General features: G+C 43.5%; 2 protein-coding genes across 5 annotated transcripts in view; one reads left to right on the forward strand and one right to left on the reverse strand.

The window, feature by feature from the left end:
* Positions 1-23247, forward strand: part of EPB41L5 (erythrocyte membrane protein band 4.1 like 5) — a 327612-nt gene that overhangs the window by 287494 nt on the left and 16871 nt on the right. For 2 of the 3 annotated variants that reach the window (XM_029605154.1, XM_029605157.1), the window contains 3 exons: positions 6345-6473; positions 22523-22584; positions 22831-22941. In XM_029605154.1, the coding sequence (XP_029461014.1) occupies positions 6345-6473; positions 22523-22584; positions 22831-22941 (302 nt within the window). The remainder of the gene's footprint in view (positions 1-6344; positions 6474-22522; positions 22585-22830; positions 22942-23247) is intronic. The other variant, XM_029605155.1, reaches the window with a different exon arrangement.
* The window catches only part of LOC115093445 (actin-fragmin kinase-like), a 256956-nt gene continuing 250238 nt past the window's right edge, over positions 16530-23247 (reverse strand). The window contains exons 8-10 of one of the 2 annotated variants that reach the window (XM_029605168.1): positions 22698-22781; positions 17216-17304; positions 16532-17015 (exon numbers count right to left, since the gene is read on the reverse strand). In XM_029605168.1, the coding sequence (XP_029461028.1) occupies positions 17220-17304; positions 22698-22781 (169 nt within the window). In that variant the 3' untranslated portion in view covers positions 16532-17015; positions 17216-17219. Of the gene's footprint in view, positions 17305-22697; positions 22782-23247 lie in introns of both variants that reach the window. The other variant, XM_029605167.1, reaches the window with a different exon arrangement.

A 23247-nucleotide genomic window follows, 5' to 3' on the forward strand; every position in this document is an offset into this window, starting at 1 on the left:
TTCTTTTATCCTTCCCGAACGTCATACCTAGGGTTTCTAGGCTCCCTATATTATTCTTTAAACTATGTTTAATTCAGTTCAGTTAAGTTGCATTTAAATGATATGTTTCGATTTAATTATTTTTCTTGTTTCATGTTTAAGAATTCATATATTAACCTATGTTAAATGTATAACGCTCTGGCGTATGTTCCTGTTCTCTGTACACCGACGCGATATCTCTGATGAGCGGCGGTATATAAAAAACTTTAAATAAATAAATAACACGGTTTTTTCACCGGTGTAAGCCGTAAAAATCGCCTCTCCACAGGTCGCAAATTTCTTTTAGCTTCATGCCATTTCAGAGAACCCTTCAATGAAGGGGAGCCAAAACATTCAAGACTTTAAAAGCCAAAACTAAGTTCTTAAATGTATCTGTCCACTATAGGTAGCCAATGAAGTTGTAATAACAGGGGTTTAGCAGATGTTCTCCTAGATTTCCCCAAGACCATACACATAGTTGTATTTTCAATCGGTTGTAATTTACAAATCAGTTTACCCTGTAAGCCCAGATAGTGGTCCAACTGTAAAAGAATCAATGCATAAGTCATAGCTTTTAATGCCGACCCATAAATCACTCATGGTTCTCTGACTTGTGCTTGGGGTTATTTCCTTCCAACTCCCAAAAAACTGCTCCAGCCTTTCCCCTCCTGTTAAAAGGCACTCTTCAGCTAGTGCCTTTTAACAGAGACAAGTGGAGTGTGGGCTAGGCTGGAGCAGGATACAGCAGATCAGAAAATCATTGCTGTTCCCTTGCCCCCCTCCCCCCCCCCTTGCCTAATTATTATTATTATTATTTATTGGTTTTTATATACCGAAGTTCCTGTATACAATACATATCACTCCGGTTCACATTTAACAGATATAGCTATCGCCGGGTAGGCGGTTTACATGGAACATATCAAATATAATATAATGAACAGAAGAACTATAATACAGTGTAATATATTATATTAAGAAACAACTAAGATCAACTTAGGTAACAACTTGGAACAAAAAACTGACTCAATGTGAGCATTACATTATTGTGGTAAGACAAGGCTGGAAGTTTGTTCTTCCTGCTTTAGCTCTCTGGGAAAGCTTGAAGGAAGAGCCAAGTCTTGAGTTTCACCTTGAACGTTGTATGGCACGGTTCTAGGCGGAGGTCCGGTGGTAGTGAGTTCCAGAGTGACGGGCCCGCTGTGGATAGAGCGCGTTTCCTCAGGGTAGATTTTGCAGGTTGGGTGATCATTCTGTTCTGGTATGCCCTTCTGGTTGGTTTGTTAGAAGAGTGTAGTTGAAGCTGGAAAGTTAGGTTGAGGGGGGAGATGTTATGTAGTGCCTTGTGAACCATCATGCAGGTCTTGAACTGGATCCTATATTTGATGGGGAGCCAGTGGAGGTGCTGTAGGATTGGGGTGATATGGTCCCTTTTTTTGGCATTGGTAAGGATCCTTGCAGTGGCATTCAGAACCATCTGGAGTGGCTTGGTAGTGTATGCTGGAAGGCCCTGCAGGAGTGAATTACAGTAGTCTAATTTAGTTAGAATGATGGCTTGGAGTACTGTGCGGAAATCCCTATAGAGTAAAAGGGGCTTTAGTTTCTTTAGCACTTGTAGTTTAAAGAAGCATTCTTTTGTGGTGTTATTTATGAATTTATTGAGGCTGAGTTTGTCGTCAAGTAGTACACCCAGATCTCTGACTTGAGGTGCGGTGGAATATCCTGAGGTGTCTGGAGAGTTGATGGATGTTGGCGGGGTAGATTGATCTGGTGCTATGATGAGAATTTCCGTTTTTTTGGTGTTTAGCACCAGGTTGAGGCTGGTTAGTAGATCGTTGATGGATGAGAGGCATTTTTTCCAATAGGATATGGTTTTGTGTATGGTCTCCGTGATAGGGATGAGAATTTGAATGTCATCTGCGTATAAGAAATGGGTGAGCTTGAGGTTAGTGAGTAGATGACAGAGAGGGAGCAGGTAAATGTTGAAAAGGGTGGGTGAGAGTGATGATCCTTGTGGTACCCCCATCTTGACTTGGATGGGGTGAGATTCCTTGTTGTTTATCTTCACTTTGTATGTTCTGTTCTCTAGGAAGGACTTAAACCAGTTGAGAGCTGTTCCAGTGATGCCGATGACTGATAGTTGTTGTAGTAGGCTAGGGTGGTTCACGGTGTCGAAAGCTGAGGAAAGATCCAGAAGCACGAGAAGACAAGGTTGGCCTTTTTCGAGATTGAAGATAATGTTGTCTGTTAGTGTGGCTAATAAGGATTCGGTGCTCTTTTTCTTTCGGAATCCATATTGGTTGTTAGTGAGGATGTTGTTGTCTTCAAGGAATTCAGAAAGTTGTCTGTTGACGATTTTCTCCATAATTTTAGCTAGCATAGGGAGGTTCGCTATAGGTCTGTAGTTAGCCAGATCTGTAGTGGGAAGGTTGGGTTTTTTGAGTAGAGGTTTGAGAAGTGCTAACTTGAGTTGTTTAGGAACTTGGCCTTGGGCGAGGGAGCAGTTAATGATATCAGCCACTGGCTTGGCAATGGTGTCCTGGATTGAACTCAGCAGGTTTGATGGTATATGGTCTAAGGGGTGAGAGGACGGTTTTATCTTCTTAAGGATATTTACTATTTCTAAGGTGGAAGTGGGTTCGAGAGATTCAAGCACTGCTGTGTGAGTGTTGGGTTGAGAGGCGGTTGTTGTATCTGATTGCTGGCTGTGGTTGCTTGTAAGGCTAGTGTGTGGCGTAGGCCCTTTGAGGGGGGCTACGAGGGCTGTGATTTTGTTGTCGAAAAAATCGGCAAGTTCACTGGCTTTTTTTAGAGCTTGGTCATCTGGGATGCTTGGTCCAGGAGGATTAGTGAGGGCTGAGACATAAGAGAAGAGTGCTCTTGAATCGAATGAGAGGTGGTGTATCTTTTTGGAGTAATATTCTCTTTTTGTTTTGTGGATTTCGTTTCTGTAGGTGTTGAGGCATGATTTGTAGTTGAGGAGGGTTGTTGTAGAAGGGCTTTTACGCCATAGGTTTTCCTTGCTTCTAAGCTCGTGTTTACGAGACTTCAGTTTTGTGGTGAACCAAGGTTTTCTGTTATCTTTGTCCGGGTTAATAGACTTAGTAGTCAAGGGACATACATGATCTGCAACCTTGTTGGTGATGTTGAGCCATGATGAAGTTGCTGAGTTAGCGTCGGTGAGGTCCAGATTCGTTAGTTCTTTGGCTAGGTGTTTGCTTAGGTGATCTCCTGAGCACTGTTTCCTGACTGAGATGTTAATAGTTTGGGTTGTTAGGGGAAGAGGCTCAGGGATCTTTAACATTGAAGAGATGATTCTGTGGTCAGTCCAAGGAACCGCAAGGCAGGTTGGAGTGGTGTGGGAAGATAGACCTTCGTTTATAAAGATCAGGTCTAAGGTATGACCAGCTTTGTGGGTAGGTTCTGTCACAATTTGTCTGAAACCCATATGGGTGAGGGAGGCGAGAATGGTTTTGCAGTTGGAAGAATGAGGATGGACATCCACGTGGAGGTTGAAGTCTCCCATAAGGATAGTTGGTTTTCCTGAATTTAAGTGTTTTGCTGCTAGTTCTATGATAGGGGAAGGGTCTGATTCCAAGAGACCGGGAGGAGCGTAGATTAGTGCTATAGTCAGATGCTTTGAGTTGAATAAAGCGAATTCCAAGTTGGCTATGGTGTTGGATGTCTGCAATGACAGACCTAGTGTTTTTTTGGTTGCTAAGAGGAGGCCTCCTCCTCTTTTTTTGCGTCTGGGTATGGACAGTATGTCGTAGGTCTGGATAGGAAGCTGGTTGATTAGAGTTGTGTCGGTTGGTTTTAACCAGGTTTCTGTGATGGCACAGATATCTGGTTTAGAGTCGGATAAGAAGTCGTTAAGTATGTGTGTTTTCTTGGATATGGATTGCGCATTAAACAGTGTGATTGAGAAAAGAGCCAGGCCGAGGCATTGGGTGATTGGTGTCAGCATGATGGGTCTGAGTCTCTGTTGGCGGTTGTGGTGTAGTGGTGTGGTGGGGAGCTTGGGTGCTTTCCATCTTTGGTTGTGGATGATAGGGATGGTTATGGGGTGCATGATGGGAAAGTAGCTTGAGAAGATGGTTGAGTGCTGAGAGGCGAAAGGTGTTGTCTGGTGCTGGTTGTCTGGAGTTGGTGCTGGATGAATGCTGCTAGGTGGTCAGATGTAGTTTGTTGCTGTCGATTGTTGAGTTGGAAGCTGGTTTTTAAGGGATTGGTAGGTTAGACTTTGTGTGAAGGCCGAGGGTCCCCGAGAACGTTACAGTAAGCAGAGGATTGTCTGTGGTTACTCCGGGTTAGGGTCGGGGCTCCTTCGAGGCTGCAACTAAGGGGCGAGACAAAGGGGCAAGCCCCTTTGACGCGCTCCTTCGGCGCGCGACGTTCGGCGCGCGGCGCCTGAGATGTCTGAATTTGAAGGTGCTGTTGGTCACTAGTCGTGATGTGATTGGTTGCCTTGCAGCCGTCTGCTGGTTGGCCGGTTCTCGGTGGGGGGCGGGCTTCGGCCGCGAGGGGAGCGGGCCTGGAGCGGTGCTTCGTGCGGTCGCGCTGTCGGCGGTGGCCCCGTCTGGGTAAGAGGTAAGAAAGAAGGCCTTACCCCGATGGGTCGCCGGCGCCGATTGCGCAGGCCTTACAATGGAGCGGCAGCAGCTCTTCCCAGGTAAGCAGGCGAAAGAGGGAGCTTCGCGGGCTTCGTTGTAGTTTAAAGGGCCGCCCGATCTAGTCTGATTGGCTGCCTTGCAGCCGTCTGCTGGTTGGCCGGTTCTCGGTGGGGGGCGGGCTTCGGCCGCGAGGGGAGCGGGCCTGGAGCGGTGCTTCGTGCGGTCGCGCTATCGGCGGTGGCCCCGTCTGGGTAAGGTGCTGCCTTTTGACATGAGGACAGAAAGGAGGGGAGGGAGTGAAGCTGGAGCAGCCTTCAGCCCCTCCCCTTCCCTGCTGTTCCCTGTAGGCTGCCTGGAAGAAAGGGGCTGGAGCTGTAAACAGAGCAGCTGTTTTCTGCTGCCTGAGGACACTAGCAAGTAGCTAATAATAATAATCCCTGGCAGGTGATTGTCAAGCTGAGATTATTTTGTCTATTTTGTAATCAGCTTTTGGGGAAACTCCTATTCTGCATACATGCAAAAAACATAAATGAATAAGTCAAATCTGCTGAGAGTTTAGCCGGTCTTAGCAGGAATGCAGGAGATGATCAGCCAAAGCGAGAGACTTGACAGGTCTGTAGATTAAGTATTGGAGTATTGTTAAAGAGAGCCACTAATATAGTACAAGGGTCTGAAACTTGAAAAGATAAAAAAAAACCTCCTATTGTACTTTGCCTTATCCCTTTTTCTATAAACTTTTTAACAATCTGGCTGGTTTCATTAATCTATAAAATAGTAGCAGTTTTCATAGAAAAAGAAACTCAAGGACAAGGGCTTGAACATGAGATTGAAGGGGAGGAAGGCTTGGAGGAAATGTTTCTTTGCAGAGAGGGTAGCAGATGCTTGGAATTTCTTCAAAAGCAGAGATGGTGGCAGATGTGTAAAGCATGTTTGAGTCAAGTTATACAAGGGCAAGAGAGGAGGAAGCTGATTGGAGGCTGAATAGGATCTGCGGTGACGATCAGCACCAGCAAATAGGCTGAGGTAGGAATTCCACAAACTACTAGCTAGAAATGGGCCGAAAATCTTGCCTTTGTACATCATGCTGGTGCAGTGTTTTATCTTTTCTATTTATATTAAAAATGGTTTTATTTTTTATGTTTATTAAATGTAAGTGGTTTTTATTGTAAAACATTGAATTATTTTGTAACCCTCTTAGTGTGACTGGATCACTATAAGCAGGCTGTAAAAGTTTTTTAAATAAATACTTCCCGTTATCTGGGTAGGTGAGATTTTCCTGATCACGATCTGAAATTGCAGTAATAAAAGTTGATTAAAAGCTCCATCCTGTTTACAGAATTCCTGAAACAGTTCAGAACTTTGCTAAATTAAGTGATTTTTTTTTTTGGAATGTGGATTGTTTAAGGTATTTCAAGGTAGAAATATATTCCAAAATGTTTAAAAGAGCTGTGAACAGCAGTAAAATAATGAAACAGAAAATTAAACAAATAAAATACATTTAAGAAAAGTCATTACTTTTTTCTGGTAGGGGCAGGAGGGAAGGGAAACAATTTTGGTCTCCTTCCAGTGGCTCTTCAACCGCTAGCAGGATATGAATATCTTGAACCTGGGCTGTCTCAGTAAAGTCTGATTGTGAAGCATCCTTGGACTGGATACAGCTGTGGGTGAGAAACATTACAGGCCAATAGAGTAACACCAAATACTTTTCATTCTAAGGAAGATGTGGTGAAGCTGACAGAGAAATGTCTGAATAACTCCATTGACAGCCCTGGGGTGACAGCTGTGCGACTTGCTACTGACATCAAGAGCAATATACTGAAGGCCAGGGTGGAGGCGGGACACAAGGTAAAGCACTATTTCTGCATTAGGAAATGGCTCAGTGTTGAGCAACAGAGGTGGTTGGGTCATTTTAGGGCAGATACCCATATACATATTTGCTGAGACTGTTTAGATGCCAGCCAATAAAACTCAAACTCATTAGGGATCAAAATTTCTTGCACCACTTTCCTGTTTCTGTGGTCTATTTGATTTTTTATTTTTGTGTTCTACTTTTTCGGCCCTTCAAAGCAGATTACATTTCAGGTACTGTAGGTATTTCCATATCCCCAAAGGGGCTATAATCTAATTGGGTCATTTATCATTTCGCATTAGAGCCTTATCGTGTATGATAGTGCCGTAACGTGCGAGATAAATAAACGCAGAATACATATGCAAATCTAAAATTGAGTTTTCAAGTGGAAGGCGTTTGGGCAGAGTAAATGGAAATGAGGGTCTGCTAGCGCAGAGAGCGATAGAGTGACGCACACTCTCACGGGATTTAATGCCAGAAATAGCTACATCTTTTTTTCTTTTTTTTTTGGCGATATGGTGAAAAAACTATTTATCGCACTCCCACAGCCGATATTGCAGGTATTATCGCAGCTATTATTGCACGAGATAAAAAGAGGAGTTATAACGGACGCACCTACCAGGCCTTCCTTCCCCAATAAAAACACCTGTTCTTACCTGGTCTAGCTTCCTAAAGCCATAATGTTTGTGGCATGTTTGATTGTTGGAGGTTACTGGATGCTTCGGGAGCATCACCACAGACAACAACAAGCGGAACAACAACAACATCAAAACAGGCAAGGGCATTTCCGAGCTCTCCTAGGGAAGTCCCTGCACTGGAGGCCGAGCCACAGGCCTCACAGGGTCGGGGGCCCAGAGTAGCGCCTGGCACACAGGTAGCCACGGCGGAGGAGGTACAGGAAGTGCATTTTTCCTCCACGAGCATGCCAAGGATGGCAAATATTGCCTCAGCTCTTGGCCTGTCCTGGAATTATATGAAGAAATCCAAGGGGATTTGGATCCGATCACTGAACAGTCCCATGCTGTGCCTGGCCTCGCCATACTGCTGGCCACACTGCATTTCATGGCAACCGGCTCCTTCCAGACAACAGTAGGAATCGTGAGGGGAATGTCCCAAACCACTTTTTCCCTGACTGGACCAGGTCATAACAGCAGTCTCTCGACCACATTAATCGCTACATAGCATTTCCTTAGGATCGGCAGGACTTGATGGACTTGAAGATCGGCTTTTATGGCTTCGCAGACTTTCCCAGTGTTCTGGGAGCCATCGACTGCACTCACGTGGCCATCATTCCACCCATCACAGGGAGGAGATATACCGCAGCAGTAAGCTCTTCTACTCCATCAATGTGCCAAGTGGTCTGTGATGCTCGAATGTGCATACTTGACGTGGTGGCCAGTTACCCAGGAGCCGCACACGATTCTTTTATACTTAGGCAGTTCGGGCCTCTGTGAAAATTTTGAGGATGGCCTGTATGATGATGGTTGGCTCATAGGTAAAAGAGACGCTTTTTTCTATATTCTATCTCTGGCTATGTGTTTGTGGCAAACGGCACAGACATGGGGGGTGGCTGGGGGGGAGGTAACAGCATTGCTGCCATGACAAGTGGCTTGAATACTTACATCTGCAGGTTATTGCCCCAGAGCCTGGCTTTTTCTCCCCATGCTGCAGCAGCCTGCTAATCTTGTGAGGGCAAACAGTGCACCTGCCCTAGAGCTTGGTGTGTCAGCAGGCACTAGACACTTTCAATGTGTTCATTTTCAAAATGGCCCTGTTCCTATCCTCCCATTGAGAGCTATTTAAATGTTACTGGTTAATGACAACCTTGAAGTGTCCACACTGCTGGTATTGCACGATTACGTGTGGCCAGTTAGTGATGCATCATCCAGATTGTTGGCCACAGTTTGTCTTGACCCTCACAGAGCTAAACCAGAAGCAGTGTCCTGTGCATATTGGTGGCCTGGCATATTCCCTATGTCGGGGCTCACAAAAGGGTTTCTGTGGAGGGCATACTGCAGAGCAGGCAAAGACATTCACAATCACACCATGAGATACCATTTTTTTCAGATAACTCGGTTGTAGCAGCTTTTATGTATTGCTTCAAGGTTGGAAGACTGCTACACACCAGGATTTACCTGTCCTGAAAATTGGAGACAGTTGGCAACCCTATTGCTTACATCAGAGTGCTCTAGTAGTACGCCTTCCCTTTCAGCCTTGGGTAAAGCGCCTGTGCTACCTGGTGCTATTCCCACAATGTGCACAGGTCCTTCCAAGGTAGCATACCTCTTGGAAGTTGCATACACCCCCACATACATGCACCGTACTACATCTACCTATTTTATTTGTAAATGATAATGTGCAGTAGGTGAGGGCTTTGGCCATTGTGATGTCATGAAGGTTAGGTAAGCTTCTCAGAGAGCCTACACCAGGATGAACGTCCGGCTCTGTGAAGGTAGGTTTGGGAATCAGATGGTGTCCTGCCTTCACTTGTATTTTTCTATGAGCTTGAAGATGTTACCATATAGTTTCTAATGACTCTAAGAGCACACATCTCTCCTGAGCAAAGGTTGACGTCATAGAAGGCAACGGTTAGGTGTGTTTTGAATCTCCTGCCTTCAAATCACAGCTAGCCGTATAAAGATATTGAGATGTTAGGGTGTTGCAAGGCCTATGGCCATTACGGCTCACTGATAGTCATGTGGTGCAGCTGTATGTATGTATGTATGTATGTACCCAGAAAACGTGCAGAGTATTTTGCTTTGAGCAATAGTCCTGATACGATTTGTGAACCACCCTTAAAGCACATAGGCTGAGCACTCCAGTGCCAACATCACTCCACAGGTTTCCGTGGGTTAATGGTTGCAGACCCTTGCTGATCCACATGCCTGTCACGACTTGTGGGGAATCAGGAAGAGCTACTGTCCTCATGTAGTGTAAGTCACTTCTACAGTTAGTGATGAACAGGGCAGGTGTGCTCCTACACTCTCAATAATCTGCTCTGTGTATTGCATTAAGGCTAGAGAAACTATTGTCAGCAGATGACTTCATGAGCCTACAAGCTGCCTCCATTGTATACGAGACAGTGCTGAATAGATAGGCCTACTGCTCCCAGAGGTCTCATGTGGTTGGCATGATGGCTGATGGTCTTTCTGTGTTGGTCTCTTGCCAGACACTCATTTAGTGCCACCTAAGGCCTTGAGGGGCCCATGTCAATACCTCAGACAAAGTAGGTGTCATATATGCCTCTGACAGGTGTGTTTTATGGGGCCAGGTAATTAGTGCTGAGAAAGGACTCAGACTACCTCATTAGCAGTTATGGACAAGCAGCCACAGACATCAACGTAGTTTGATGACAAACATTCCAGGAACATGTGCATTGCCCATGTATAGGTGCACGAAGTCTGTACTCAAAAGATAAGTGTGTCATTATGCGACTTGGTGAATGATGTGCTGTTACCCTCTGTCAATCTCTGAGTTTTGGGGTGCTGTTGCACTCTGAGGTCCTTCCTTTACCAGAGCAATCCATACTCCAGAATAGGCAGTGTGTGTGCATTCATTTTGCTCATACTGCTTTAAGACAACAGTGATCAAGTGCTTACCTCTTGAGAAGGGGTTCCTCTGAGAGTTGACTGCATGGGCTGCAGTATGCATGGATTCAGGTCTTGCATTCTAATCTTTCCCCTAGTCTGTTTAATCAGGATGATGTAATATGGTGTGCTAGCCGCAGCGCATGGCTCAACAATGCAAAACGGGGGTTAGCGCGTCCAATACACGCACCCACCCGCCCGCGAAGATAAAAGCACTCATCACATGTAAGTTCATGTTGATGAGTGCTATTATGTATTCCCCTCAATGCAGAAAAAAAATGTGTGCCCAATCCGCACATTTGTACGCTCAGAAATTAACACCAGCACAATGGCGTTAATTTCTGAGCAGCCAAAAAAAGTACTTCCAGGGCTGTTCCTGATTGGTCCTTTCCACTGACATTTGACGGTGAAAGAACCAATCCTTCTGAAACGTGATTGGTCCTTTCACTGACGTGTGACAGTGAAGGGACCAATCGGCAATAAGTGGAGTGAATAAATTAATATTAAGTGCCCGACCCTTTAATATTGATTTATTCATTCCTTCACTTATTGCCGATTGGTCCCTTCACTGTCACATGTCAGTGAAAGGGCCAATCTCCTTTCAGAAGGCTGCTCTGAAAGGGGATTGGTCCTTTCACTGACAAATGTAAGTGAAAAGGACCAATCGGAGACCAGACCTTGGGGGGGAGGGAGCTTAGGGTAGGGCAGACATGTCTCCAGCCATGTCTGCTAGGCACCCAAGGCACTAGGGATGCGTTAGGGATGCACATTTTTCCCTAGCGCATCCTTTTTAGCACGATAGGTCATTTGAACATTATATCGGGTCCCCGGGCGAGGTGGTTGGGCATGTGTTAAAGAAAGCGGGCGTTCAGCGTTGAGTGCCTGCTTTCTACGCGCCAGTACTGCATCGGCCTGATTGTTTATACCTAGTGTTGAGAGAGGGGTGGAGGTGTGAAACTTGACAGCGTGGCATATCAAATATGCAGTCTTGCAAGTTTGCGTAATAGTTGGCATTTGCCTGTAATGCACACCCTCCACCACCTACCATGGAGGTTTTTCCTCCTAGTACTTGGAGTGGGCCTAATAGTCCAGTTATTTGGGGGGGGTGCAGGCTACCCAGAGCTTAAGCTGTCATTGAGGCTTACCACTTTAGGGAGGGAGGTAGTGGGTGTTAAGAAGCTGTCCACTGAATGTGGGGATGCTGGGATGGCAGGAACGTGGATTGGCAAGGACTACCTAATGGCTTCAATGTTGGGCTGATTCAGATGAATAGTTTGGTTGAGGGTTTAATGGCAGCATGTAGTGAGATACTTTATGCAGGGGGTTGTGTGTGTGTGGGTTTGATTTGCCCGAGCCCGAGCAGCAATCCTAATTGAGTCTTTTTCCATTTGCTGGTCTCCTTAGCCTCCTCTCTGTTGATCATAGGGTACACCGTAGACATAGAGGCTTCCACCCTAGGCCACATCATTTGACACTCACTCTATCCTCTGTATATGCTGGCAGGGTAGGGCTACCTTCTTTTTGCCATATGTAGGTCAATAGCGTTCCTGTACATACATAGAGATGGTGCAGCCATAACTGCTACAGAATCCAGGGACAGGTTTTGCTTAGCACTTTCAGTGCTTCACTTGTATACTAACCAGCCTTTCCTTTGATACTGCTGTGTACTCAGTGACTGTTGGAACAGATTGTCAGCTGCTGTGTGACTACTAGGAAGGTGTAGTGTCTTGTCGAGAATGTCCATAGGTGAGCTGAGAGCCTAAAGGGCTGTTGCTGCTGCTGCTGCTGTTTGGGACCAGGCAGACTTCCACAGACTGACTGCCATCCCTGTAGTGGGCTGCCTTCGGAATCTGGATACTACCTGTAAGGTCATCCTTACCGTATACGTATACCCCTACAGATCCCCAAGCCGTGCCAGTACAGGGGTGCCAGCCAGTCTGTGGAGGTCTGTCTCATCCCAAGTAGCAGCAGCCCTCTAGGCCTCTGCTGTTGGCCTGTGGACATTCTTGACAAGACACAACTCTCTCACTCCTCCTCCCTAGTTGTCACATAGCAGCTGACACTCACTTCCAACTATCAGCAAGTAGATGTCATATTTGGTTTAGTGTGAAAGGTACAAATGGTTGGGTGCAGATAGCCTTTGAATCATGAAACAAGTGAGGGAGCCAAAGATCAAATCTTGTGTGATGATGACTCTATCTTCCCTTTAACACCACACAAGCTCTACATGTACACAATGTACTGTCTTGGGCAGCTAGCTAATGTCCATCTCACATACAGGCCCATGTAAGCAGAAAGATTTCATGAGAGATCAGTCACAAAATAGTGATCCATCACAAGTCCCGCCCAGACACATGGCACCACAGATAGTTTATCCCATAAAAGCAGGAGCCTTGTCATTTTTACAATGTCCTGGGTTTAAATTACAAGTCAGCCACTTAGGTAATGTGTAGGGTGCAGGGAGGTGTTTAGAATTAGCAAAATTATTTCTCCAATTCTTCATTAATTTTAATTTATTTATTGACTGTATGGCAAACTGCATTCCTAGCCTCATAAAGATCATCAAGTGGTGTACAGGAAAAATTAAAAATACAGTACATCATAAAACGAAATTAATTAGACCCAATAAAATGAATAGGACACAAATTAACAACTTATACATAAGCAGTAACCAGCCTACTCCCCACCTTTGCCATCCCATTACCTCCATTTGGTATCCCTTCTACTCCTAGTCCCTTCACTCTGTAAACCAAAGTCAAGGCCAAATGCTCCTGATGTAAAAAAAAAAGAAAAAAACAAACCCCTCTCCCTTGTAAGCAATATTTATTTTAGAAGGATAGATGTGACTTTTTTGAAGAGGAAACCAAGATCTACAATAGAATTTGAGACACACATACAGAGAGTGGAGGTGGGGGGAGATGAGGGATTGAAGAAAGCTTGAGGAGTGGGGAAGATGGCAGCTAACACTTGATACATAAAAGTGCATTCATTGAGTGAATAGTAACTTAATAACCTAGTACATGACAGCAGATGAAGGACCGTTACGGACAAGCGAGACATCAGACTGATAGATTCAAGGAGAAAGGGAGCAGTGAATGCAGAGCAGAACTAGGATGTTTCAACATACAAACAAAAATATAATGGTGTCACCTCTATAGTGACAAACTCCCTGGACTATCGGGCAATTTGTGAAGTACACAAAACCTTACAAAACACACGATACTTATGTAGCAAACCTGCCATATCAAACCAGCACTAACTCTGAGGACTAGCAAAGCAACAACTATTTCTGAAAAGGCAATGCTGCAAATATTATTGCAGGCCCTGGAACACCAATACACCTCCTGTTGGGAGGTGCAGATTGAAAAATTTAGCCAGCCAGATTATCAATCTCTACATAGAAATTTAGGAGTAGCCTAGTGGTTAGAGCAGCAGGCTAAAAACTAGGGAAGCCAGAGTTTGAATTCTGCTTTACCCATAGATACTCCTTGTGACTCTGGGCAAATCACGTCATCCTCTATTAATTCAGGTACAACTTAAGGCTGTAAATCCTCTTTGGCAGAGATATAACAGTACCTGAACTGTAACTTGCCTTGAGCTCAGATTTGGGAAAGGCAAGTAATCAAATCTTCAAAAAAAAAATACACATTAGCAGGATAACTCTCCTCAATTACATGCAGAACTCAGACAAACCCTCACCAAATACAGAATTAATGACCACAAATTAGAATTAGAAATATATTCAAACAAAAACTGAACTGGAAACCCCATGATGCCAGATATTTCCCAAAGCTGACAGAGAAAATCGGACTTATCACACAAGAATGAGTAGTTAAAAATGACACACAATCCCTGCAGAAGCAGCAGGTATAGCAGCAAAATATCATATCTTGCCACCAGGCAGGAAACGTAATAAGATCTGAGACAATACTGAACATATCCAGAGACCTAAAATTTGTTTTTATTTCTTTTTTGTACTTTCTAATTCCATTTTACCACATTGTGTATAAGTATGGCAACACATGTACAATTGTCATGGCAGTTAAGTTCTTTGGATAGGTCATAAGAACATAAGACTTGCCATAGTGGGTCAGACCAAGGGTCCATCAAGCCCAGTATCCTGTTTCCAACAGTGGCCAATCCCAAGTCACAAGTACCTGGCAAGTATCCAAACATTAAATACATCTCAAGCTACTATTGCTTAATAATTAATAGCAATTTATGGATTTTTCCTCTAGAAAATTATCCAAACCTTTTCTAACTGCGTAACAACATCCTCTGGCAATGAATTCCAGAGCTTAACAGATTTAATGATGTTCACAGGAAAGGAATAAGGGCAATTTGAGAGAGTAGAAGACATACTCTGCCAGTGTTTCAAGTCTTACTCTTCTCTGGTTAACTTGGAAAGAACTGGGTGATCAGTGGGTATCAAATGCAACTGAGAGATCAAGAAAAATATTGGGGCAGATGGGAATGTACTGATGACCACCAAAGAGAAGGATTTGTGGTCATCTCACTTCATTTCACTCCTCAAGGATGCCAAACAGTATGACACGACAGCAGGGAGAGCCAATGAAATGCATAGGAAGAAGAATGACCAGCTGATTGTAATGATTCTACAAATCTTTGAGAGGCTGTGGCTGCGGACCAAACATCAGAGTTGTTTGTACCATAGAAATAGCGCACTCAAACCTGGGAGAGAAGATCCGCAGTCCCCTCATCACCGCTGCTTGGATGCTAGGGTGCACCATGGAGGAGGCATCCTTCAGCTCTGTGGACTGCAAAGGTCACTGGTGCCATCTGGGGAGAATGGGTCTGCAGAGATCACAGAGAACATAAAGGGCAAAAAGACCAAAAAAGATCTTTTGAGATCTCATTTGGCACATTGTCTAATTCTGCAGGCTATAGCTCCAAAATAATATAAACCTAGTAGAATAGAAGGTTACCATAAGCATCATGAGGTCAGACTTACAGACGTAAACATGCATATCTTGGATGGGGATGGCAATATAATAGGAATACTCAAATATTTCAGAGTTTGAAATAATGCACTAGATGAGCATTTCTATGGATATTATTTCAAGAACCAGGGATTTTTATAGAAGCCAGAAGGGGAAGTACTTGAGAGTAATATGAGGTAACGTTTCTTCACAGGATAGGGTGGTGGCTGCATCTCCCAGTGCAGATGGTGGTAGCATATAAACCATATTCCAAACAAAGTAGGCAGAAACCCGAAATCACTGGTATACTTCAGTAACAGTAATAGTGATTGGGACAAAACGTTCGAATCCACGAAACTCAAATAGCTGTTCAAAGAGATATTTTATTAGTTTATAGAAACTAAGGGCCCGACATGGGCCATGTTTTGATTAACTGCCTCGGGAGGTACTAGATCTATAAACAAGAATGAAAACAAATAATTAAAATTAAATTCAAAAAGGGGACACACATGGAAAATATATGGCGCACCAAATAAACTACAGCAGGGGCAAGGACAAATAAATTATGATGTATGATAGAGAACGTTAATGATAAAGGCAAGAATGATAAGCCAATATTTAAATGGCAGAGATAACCACTAGAAAAGGTACAGGCAGTTCCATACATATACTTAACATAAAAATGGAGGTCAAACACTGGAAACAAGTGCAAGCGATCTCTTACATATATACATAGATAGATAATAGATATCTGACAGTAAAGACAAAATTATAGAATTACAAATACAAAAGGAGAATGAAGAGTAAATAAATACCTGAATATAGTTGGCGCAAGGGCTTATTGATGAGGTCAGAGCACAGCTTAATGACAACAAATAACTTCGATAGGAAGCTGAAAAAACAAGGGACAACAGGAGCCCAACAAATAAGACACTGATGAAAGAAGCACAGATGCACAGTAAAGAAATGTGCTAGCGGTTATATTCAGAAAAATCCTTATAATGTGTGGAAGAAAGTAATAGCTTGAAAGGGCAAATAAGTAATGGAACTAGCAACGTAAATATATATATTATATTAAATTTTTTGATTACTAACTTTGTCCCTTTAATTTTAGAGATCTCTTCCCTGAATTTCTTTGGGAACAGTGTGGCGCTTGAGTTTTGTATTTCTATGCGATCGTCTTTGCTCGGCACACCCGATATATTTTTGCTTCTTTAAAAAGCCTGCCCCACTTGATGATAATAATGTAACTTCTCTTTCCTTTTCTAAAATTTTATTACCCCAGTTCCATGTAAACCGATGTGATATGCTTTATGAATGTTGGTATAGAAAAGTTTTTAAATAAATAATACTCCCGATACACTCTAAAAAGAGTGGGCCAAAAGTACTTAACTAACACAAGAAATATCGTAAAATAAAAAATAAATGTATTACAATAATTCTTTATTTATATGTATATGTCAAATAAAATATTCAAGAGTAAAGAATAACATATTTCAAGAATAAAATATTTCAAGAATAAAGAACTTCTTGAAACTAATACACCAAAGCTCTAATACTCCTGTAAGAACCACATAAGAAGACAATTTAAGAAACACCTCAAAAATGACCAACACATTTTTGTCTTACAATGTAACACTCATTCAGTGTGCTAACAGAGAAAACTAAAAGGAGAAGTACCTTGTAACAAATCGTTACAATATCCCTGAATGCATCAGCAGATTATGCTTTTATAATGTTACTGCTAAACCATGTTACATTCATTCTCAGTATAATAACAAGAAAGACTAGAAAAATGTGTTCCTCCTGGGTAAGCTGTTACAATATCCCAATTATGCTTGTACAATGTAACTATTTAACAATATTACATTCATTCTCAATTTATTAAGAATAAGGACTAGAAAAAGATGTTCCTCTTGGGTAAACTGTCACAATGACCCGACAAGGCCCTTGTTTCGCCAGACTGGCTTCCTCAGGGGAAAAAAGCAGATGAACTGGACACCCAAAATTGCTAATGAGAAAAATAAACAATGAAACAACATATAATTGAGAAAAAAAGACTCAAACCCCCCCCCCCCCCATATGATTAAATACCTACACTAAACCGAACATATACATGAATGTATTGAAATCATTAAAGACAGATTATAAGAGAGAATTTTCTACTAAAATCTACCAACTAAAAAAAGTTACCTCAGGTTATATAATTACCTTATCAGGCTTCTCCCATGCCACAGGAGGAGAAAGCTAAAGATATAACTGAGATTAGAAAGCCTGTAGGCTTAATAAACCACTTGAAACTGTAAATACAAAAACAAAGTTGAAATAAACAAACATATGTAAATAATAATTTCTGAAATAATCCTTATAATTAATTACATAAAAGGGGGAAACAACCATGTTATCCCCACTGCTCACAGTCAGCTAAATTGATATACAAAATTACGCAGCAGAAAACAAAAACCATGCAAAACAAACAGAAAGCAATGAAACAGAAAACACAGGCCACTACACCCAATGAAAGGAGAAAAGTCCAAAGTGGTATACTGAAATTGAAAGGTGAAAAGGATCAATGGGTGGAGACAGATGAAGAAATGGCAGAAATATTAAACGAACACCTCAGTTCGGTATTCATTAAAGAAGACCCTGGAGAAGGACCAATGCTAGTTAAGAAACTGGAGGGAAGCGGAATGGATGAAACTCTGTTTCCGGAAAAGAATGTATGGGAAGAGCTAGGAAAACTGAAGGTGGGCAAAGCCATGGGGCCGGATGAGGTTCATCCCAGGATACTGAGGGAGCTCAGAGATGTGCTGGCGGCTCCGCTGTGTGACCTGTTCAATAGATCCCTGGAAACGGGAGTAGTGCCGAGTGATTGGAGAAGAGAGGCAGTGGTCCTGCTTCACAAGAGCAGGAGCAGAGAGGAGGCTGGAAACTACAGGCCGGTTACCCTCACCTCGGTGGTGGGAAAGGTATTGGAGTTGCTGCTGAAGGAAAGAATTATGAACTATCTACAAGCAGCAGAATTGATGGACCAGAGGCAGCATGGTTTCACCAAGGGAAGGTCCTGTCAGACAAATGTGATCGACTTTTTTGATTGGGTGTCTAAGGAATTGGATCGAGAGAGAGCAATCAATGTCATCTACTTGGATTTTAGCAAAGCTTTTGATATGGTCCCGCACAGGAGGCTGGTGAATAAAATGAGAAGCTTAGGAGTGAGTGCCGAGATGGTGGCCTGGATTGCAAACTGGTTGACGGACAGAAGACCATGTGTGATGGTAAATGGAACTTACTCTGAAGAGAGAGCAGTGTTGAGCGGAGTGCCGCAAGGATCGAAGTTGGGACCGGTCCTGTTCAATAACTTTGAGCAACATTGCGGACGGGATAGAAGGTAAGGTTTGTCTTTTTGCGGATGACACTAAGATCTGCAACAGAGTGGACACGCCGGAAGGAGTGGAGAGAATGAGACGGGATTTAAGGAAGCTGGAAGAGTGGTCGAAGATATGGCAGCTGAGATTCAATGCCAAGAAGTGCAGAGTCATGCATATGGGGTGTGGAAATCCAAAAGAACTGTATTCGATGGGGGGTGAAGGGCTGATGTGCACGGAGCAGGAGAGGAGTGGGGCAAGGAGCATTACTCCATTTACTTTGTAGTGCCAAAAAAAGGATGGGTCCTTTTGGCCTATCCTAGACTTACAGAAAGTAAACAGGGCATTCAAGTTCCCCCGCTTCTGGATGGAAACTCTGAGGTCTGTCATAGCAGCTGCATGACGCGGGGAGTTCCTAGCATCCCTGGACCTGATGGAAGCGTATTTACATATCGGAATACACAGGAATCATCACAAATATCTCAGGTTCATGATCCTCTGACAACATTTTCAGTTTTTGCGCTCTGCCTTTGGCCTAGCTACTGCTCCTTGAATGTTCACCAAGGTCATGGTGGTGGTGGCCGCAGTGCTCGGGAAGCGTGGTGTACTAGTTCATCCATATCTAGATGACTGGCTCATCTTTGCCGTCAGGTAGTGAACTTGGTCATGGATCAATTGAAGTCCTTGGGCTGTGTCGTCAACCAAGCCAAAAGCCATCTTGTACCCTCACAGGGTCTGGAGTTCTTGGGCGCATGCTTCGACACCCATGTGGGGATGGTTTATCTCTCGGTGGACAGGATTCGAAAGCTACAGTCACAAGTTCAGAGGCTCTTGGAGGTCCGGGTTCCCAAGGTTTGGGATTACTTGCAGGTCCTAGCCTCGATGGCCTCAACTCTGGAGTTGGACCCCTGGGCATTTCCTCATATGAGACCTCTACAGAGGGCACTCCTCTCTTGGTGGGATCTGAGTTCGGAACAATTTCATCTTTCACTTCCCCTTACTGAGCAGGCCAGAACCAGTCTCTCATGGTGGCTTGTGCAGAACCACTTGAGCTGTGGAGTGGATCTCGAGGTACCTATATTTTCAGATCAAGCGGATTTCTTTTGTTTAGTGGCTTGGCTTTTGAGAGGAAGCAATTGAGGAGGAAAGTTTATCCGGAGGATGTAATTTCCACTCTGATGAGGGCCCGAAAGACCTCTACCTCCTTGGCTTATGTCTGGGTTTGGAGGGTCTTTGAGTATTGGTGTGTGGAACATGGGGGTGACCCTTGCAGAGCGTTGGTCACACAGGTTCTGGCCTTTTTGTAGAGAGGGTTGATGAAGGGCTTGTCCTTCAGTTCCCTGAGGGTTCAGGTGTCTGCTTTAGGTTGTTTACAAGGAAACATTCGCGGGGTATCCCTAGCAGTGCATCCCGACATCATGCGTTTTCTCCGAGGAGTGAAGCACTTGCGGCCCCCTGTTGTAAGGTTTTGCCCATCTTAGAACCTTAATCTCATCCTCAAGGGCATGTGTGCATCTCCCTTTGAGCCTCTTAAGAGGGTTAACATACAGACCTCACTTTGAACGTGGTGGCCTTAGTGGCAATTTGTTCAGCAAGGTGAGTATCTGAGCTTCAGGCTCTATCCTGCAGGGACCCTTTCCTGTGGATTTCCGATTCCGGAGTTTCTTTATGCACTGACCCTTCCATTATACCGAAGGTCATTTCGGCGTTTCATTTGAATCAATCAGTGGAGCTACCAGCTTTCCCACATTGGGAAGCTAGTACATCACACGCCAAGGAGTTGTGGCATCTGGACGTCAGAAGAGCTTTGTTGCAATATATTTTTATTGTAACTTTCTCACACCTTTTAATTGATGCTCTGTATTTAAAGTTCACAGTTGTATTGGAAATATTTATTACGTTACGCTATACTTTACACACATTGTTATTTGTAAACCGGGTTGATGTGATGCCTATCATGAAACTCGGTACAACAAAAATAATAAATAAAAAAAAAATAAAAATATCTGGAAGTCACTAATAGCTTTCAAATGTCTGATCACCTGTTTGTGCTCTGGAGTGGTGCAAACAAAAGGGCAAAAGGCCTCCAAGGCATTATTGCATGGTGATTAAAGGAGGTGATTGATTCCACTTATATAAACTGCAGTCGTCCTATCCCAGAGGGGTTAAGGGCACATTCTACCCGTTCTCAGGTGGCCTCCTGGGCGGAATGTCAGCTAGTGTCGCCACAAGAGATGTGCAGGGCGGCTACTTGGAAGTCTTTACATACCTTTGCAAGACACTACCGGTTGGATATCCAGACCTCAGACATCGGCAATTTCGGTGCAAACGTCCTTCTAGCGGGACTCTCGCAGTCCCACCCCGGTTAGGGAAGCTTTGGGTCATCCCAGGAGTCCGGACTGATCTGGGTACGTACAGGGAAAGGAAAATTGGTTCTTAACCTGCTAATTTTCATTCCTGTAATACCGCAGATCAGTCTGCAGACCCGTCCAGTGGAGGGGAGAAGCATAGGAGAGTCCGCTCGATATGTGTGGTTTTTTCTATTAGTTTCTTTATTCCCCTGCTCATTCTGGAGTGAATGTGGTTGGTTGGTTAATGATAGTTTTTTGATTAAAATTTTTCTGCTTGGGTACTGATTAATACTGAGGAGATGCAGGTGGCACACCGGGTTAAAAGGTGGTGCCTGCAAAACTTTCTCTGTCTCCATGTACTATAAGGGAGGCAAAACCCAGGAGTCCAGACTGATCTATGGTACTACAGGAATGAAAACTAGTAGGTAAGAACCAATTTTCCTATAACAGATCACAGGCGAAGTCCCTTACCCCGTATAGGTGCCGAAGATCTATGCACTCTGTCAAGTTTCACTATGCCTTTAGGAAGAGGGAAATCCAAAACTTCAGGCAGCCATTTTGAAAAAAAATGAACCATGTCTGTACCTTCAGTTTTTCCAGGCAAACCAACAATTCTAATATTGCAACAACTTGATTTGTTGTCAAGATAATCAATCTTGTCTGTGAAAGCAGCTGTTAAACGATCCAGGCAATCTACCTTTGCGCTAATCAAGGTAAGTAACATTTCAGTGTCAGAAATCCAGTGTTCAACCTCCTCAATTCTATTAGTGCTGTCCTGTACCGACTGCACCATAGTGGCAACCTTTTCAACTATAACACTGAGCTGGGCATCTAATTTGTTCGAATTCTTTTCTGCAAAATTCTCCATAAGTTGGGAAATATACGCAATGTTGTCATCCACCTCGTTTTCCGGTAGTTCGCTGTCCTCAGAGGCCGACTCCTCTGCACGAGGCGCACAGTCAACCAGCATTCTCGGGCACCATTTTTTTCTTTTTTCAGGATACCTCGGCCCACATCGATGGTATAGAATGTCTGCCATCTTCTTTAGACTGCAACATGATGAGAAAAGGAAATTCCGACAAACACTAGGATAAAAGAAAAATCAATTGTAGACGGGAGCGCAAGGGAATCGCCTCCTGCTCAGATCGGTGCATAACTGGAAACACAAATTTATTTAATTTTAATCATTTCAATGCATTTGCATTCATTTTTCACTGAGACATGTATGTTTGTATCTGGTCCCTCCCGACGCAGTTAATCAAAACATGGTCCATGATCATGATTCATTCAGTTTCTATAAACGAATAAAACATTTCTTGAACAGCTATTTGAGTTTTGTGGATTCTAAAGTTTTGTCCCAATCACTATTGCTGTTGCTGAAGCTTATAAACCATGCTAGATTTGAAGTCCGCATGGGTAATTACAGAGGATTGGTTAAGATGTGCAGTATTTCAGCAGGTGTGGGAGGCAGTCAGACTAGGTGATCCCAGTGGGTTTTATGTGCCACTATATTTTTTCTTTGTTTCTGTAATGGCATTAGGAAACCTTGAGCAATAGGTTAGGGGCCTGAAAGGTTGGTCTTCATTGGGGCTACTACACATCCTTTTTTTACCTTCACATTGCTAATCCATTCTATCCCTCAAATCTATGTAAAATTTTAACTGCCATTGACCTTGATTATTGTTGAGCAACACTTTTTGATCCTAAGATCATCTCATAGTCTCGCTCGGCCAGTCAGGGTGTGGTGTTTCCAAGTATTATTTAATTGTATCTTAACTAGTTGCCATTTTTCCCCCTTTCAGGTCAGTAGAGAGGACAGCATCTCAGGTGACAAAAACACCAATGTGCAGGACGCAGCAGCCAGGTAGGTATGAAAAAGCCACAACTGGAAGCAAAATGCCATTCAAGTGCCTTCGTCTGTGAAGTTTACCCTCCGGCCACATCTCACTTGCATAACAAAATGTATTTAAGGCCTACCTATGGAAGTAGGACAATGCAGGAGCTTTTTGGTGGTAGAGTCCCTGGTCAGTTCTGCTTCTTTTTAGTAAGATAGTGCTGCTTCTGTTCATAAAAGGAAAAGAAAAAAGTTAAAATAATTTTCTCTCTGAAGGATTCTGGTAGCAGGGAACATCCAGAGCAGTCCATTAAGCAGCAGAATCCAAGAGTTACAGGAGTCGAGAGAGGCACCAAGGTGCATTTCTACTTCCGAAGACTTCATTCCGTGAGTACTTTTACCCTCAGCTCACACTGTACATATCCTCATTTAAACTGATTCAGCACATCCAAACTAGCTCCAAATGAATTGCTAAGCAGACACTAAAGGTTTAAACAAGATCAGGAAGTGATCTCATTTTCCTCACCCCCTAAACCAATATTCCCCTCACCTTTTTTCTGTTTCTCTCCCCAACCTGTCTTTCCTTTTTTTTTTTTTTTTTGTTCCTTATTTTTTTCTTCTTTTTTTTTACTCCTTGCTCATTTCTTACTTTATAGCCCCTACTGCCTCTCTTTCTGTGAGGGCCTACGGTAT

Source organism: Rhinatrema bivittatum, chromosome 6 (assembly GCF_901001135.1).
Source record: "Rhinatrema bivittatum chromosome 6, aRhiBiv1.1, whole genome shotgun sequence".
NCBI classification, from domain to species: domain Eukaryota; kingdom Metazoa; phylum Chordata; class Amphibia; order Gymnophiona; family Rhinatrematidae; genus Rhinatrema; species Rhinatrema bivittatum.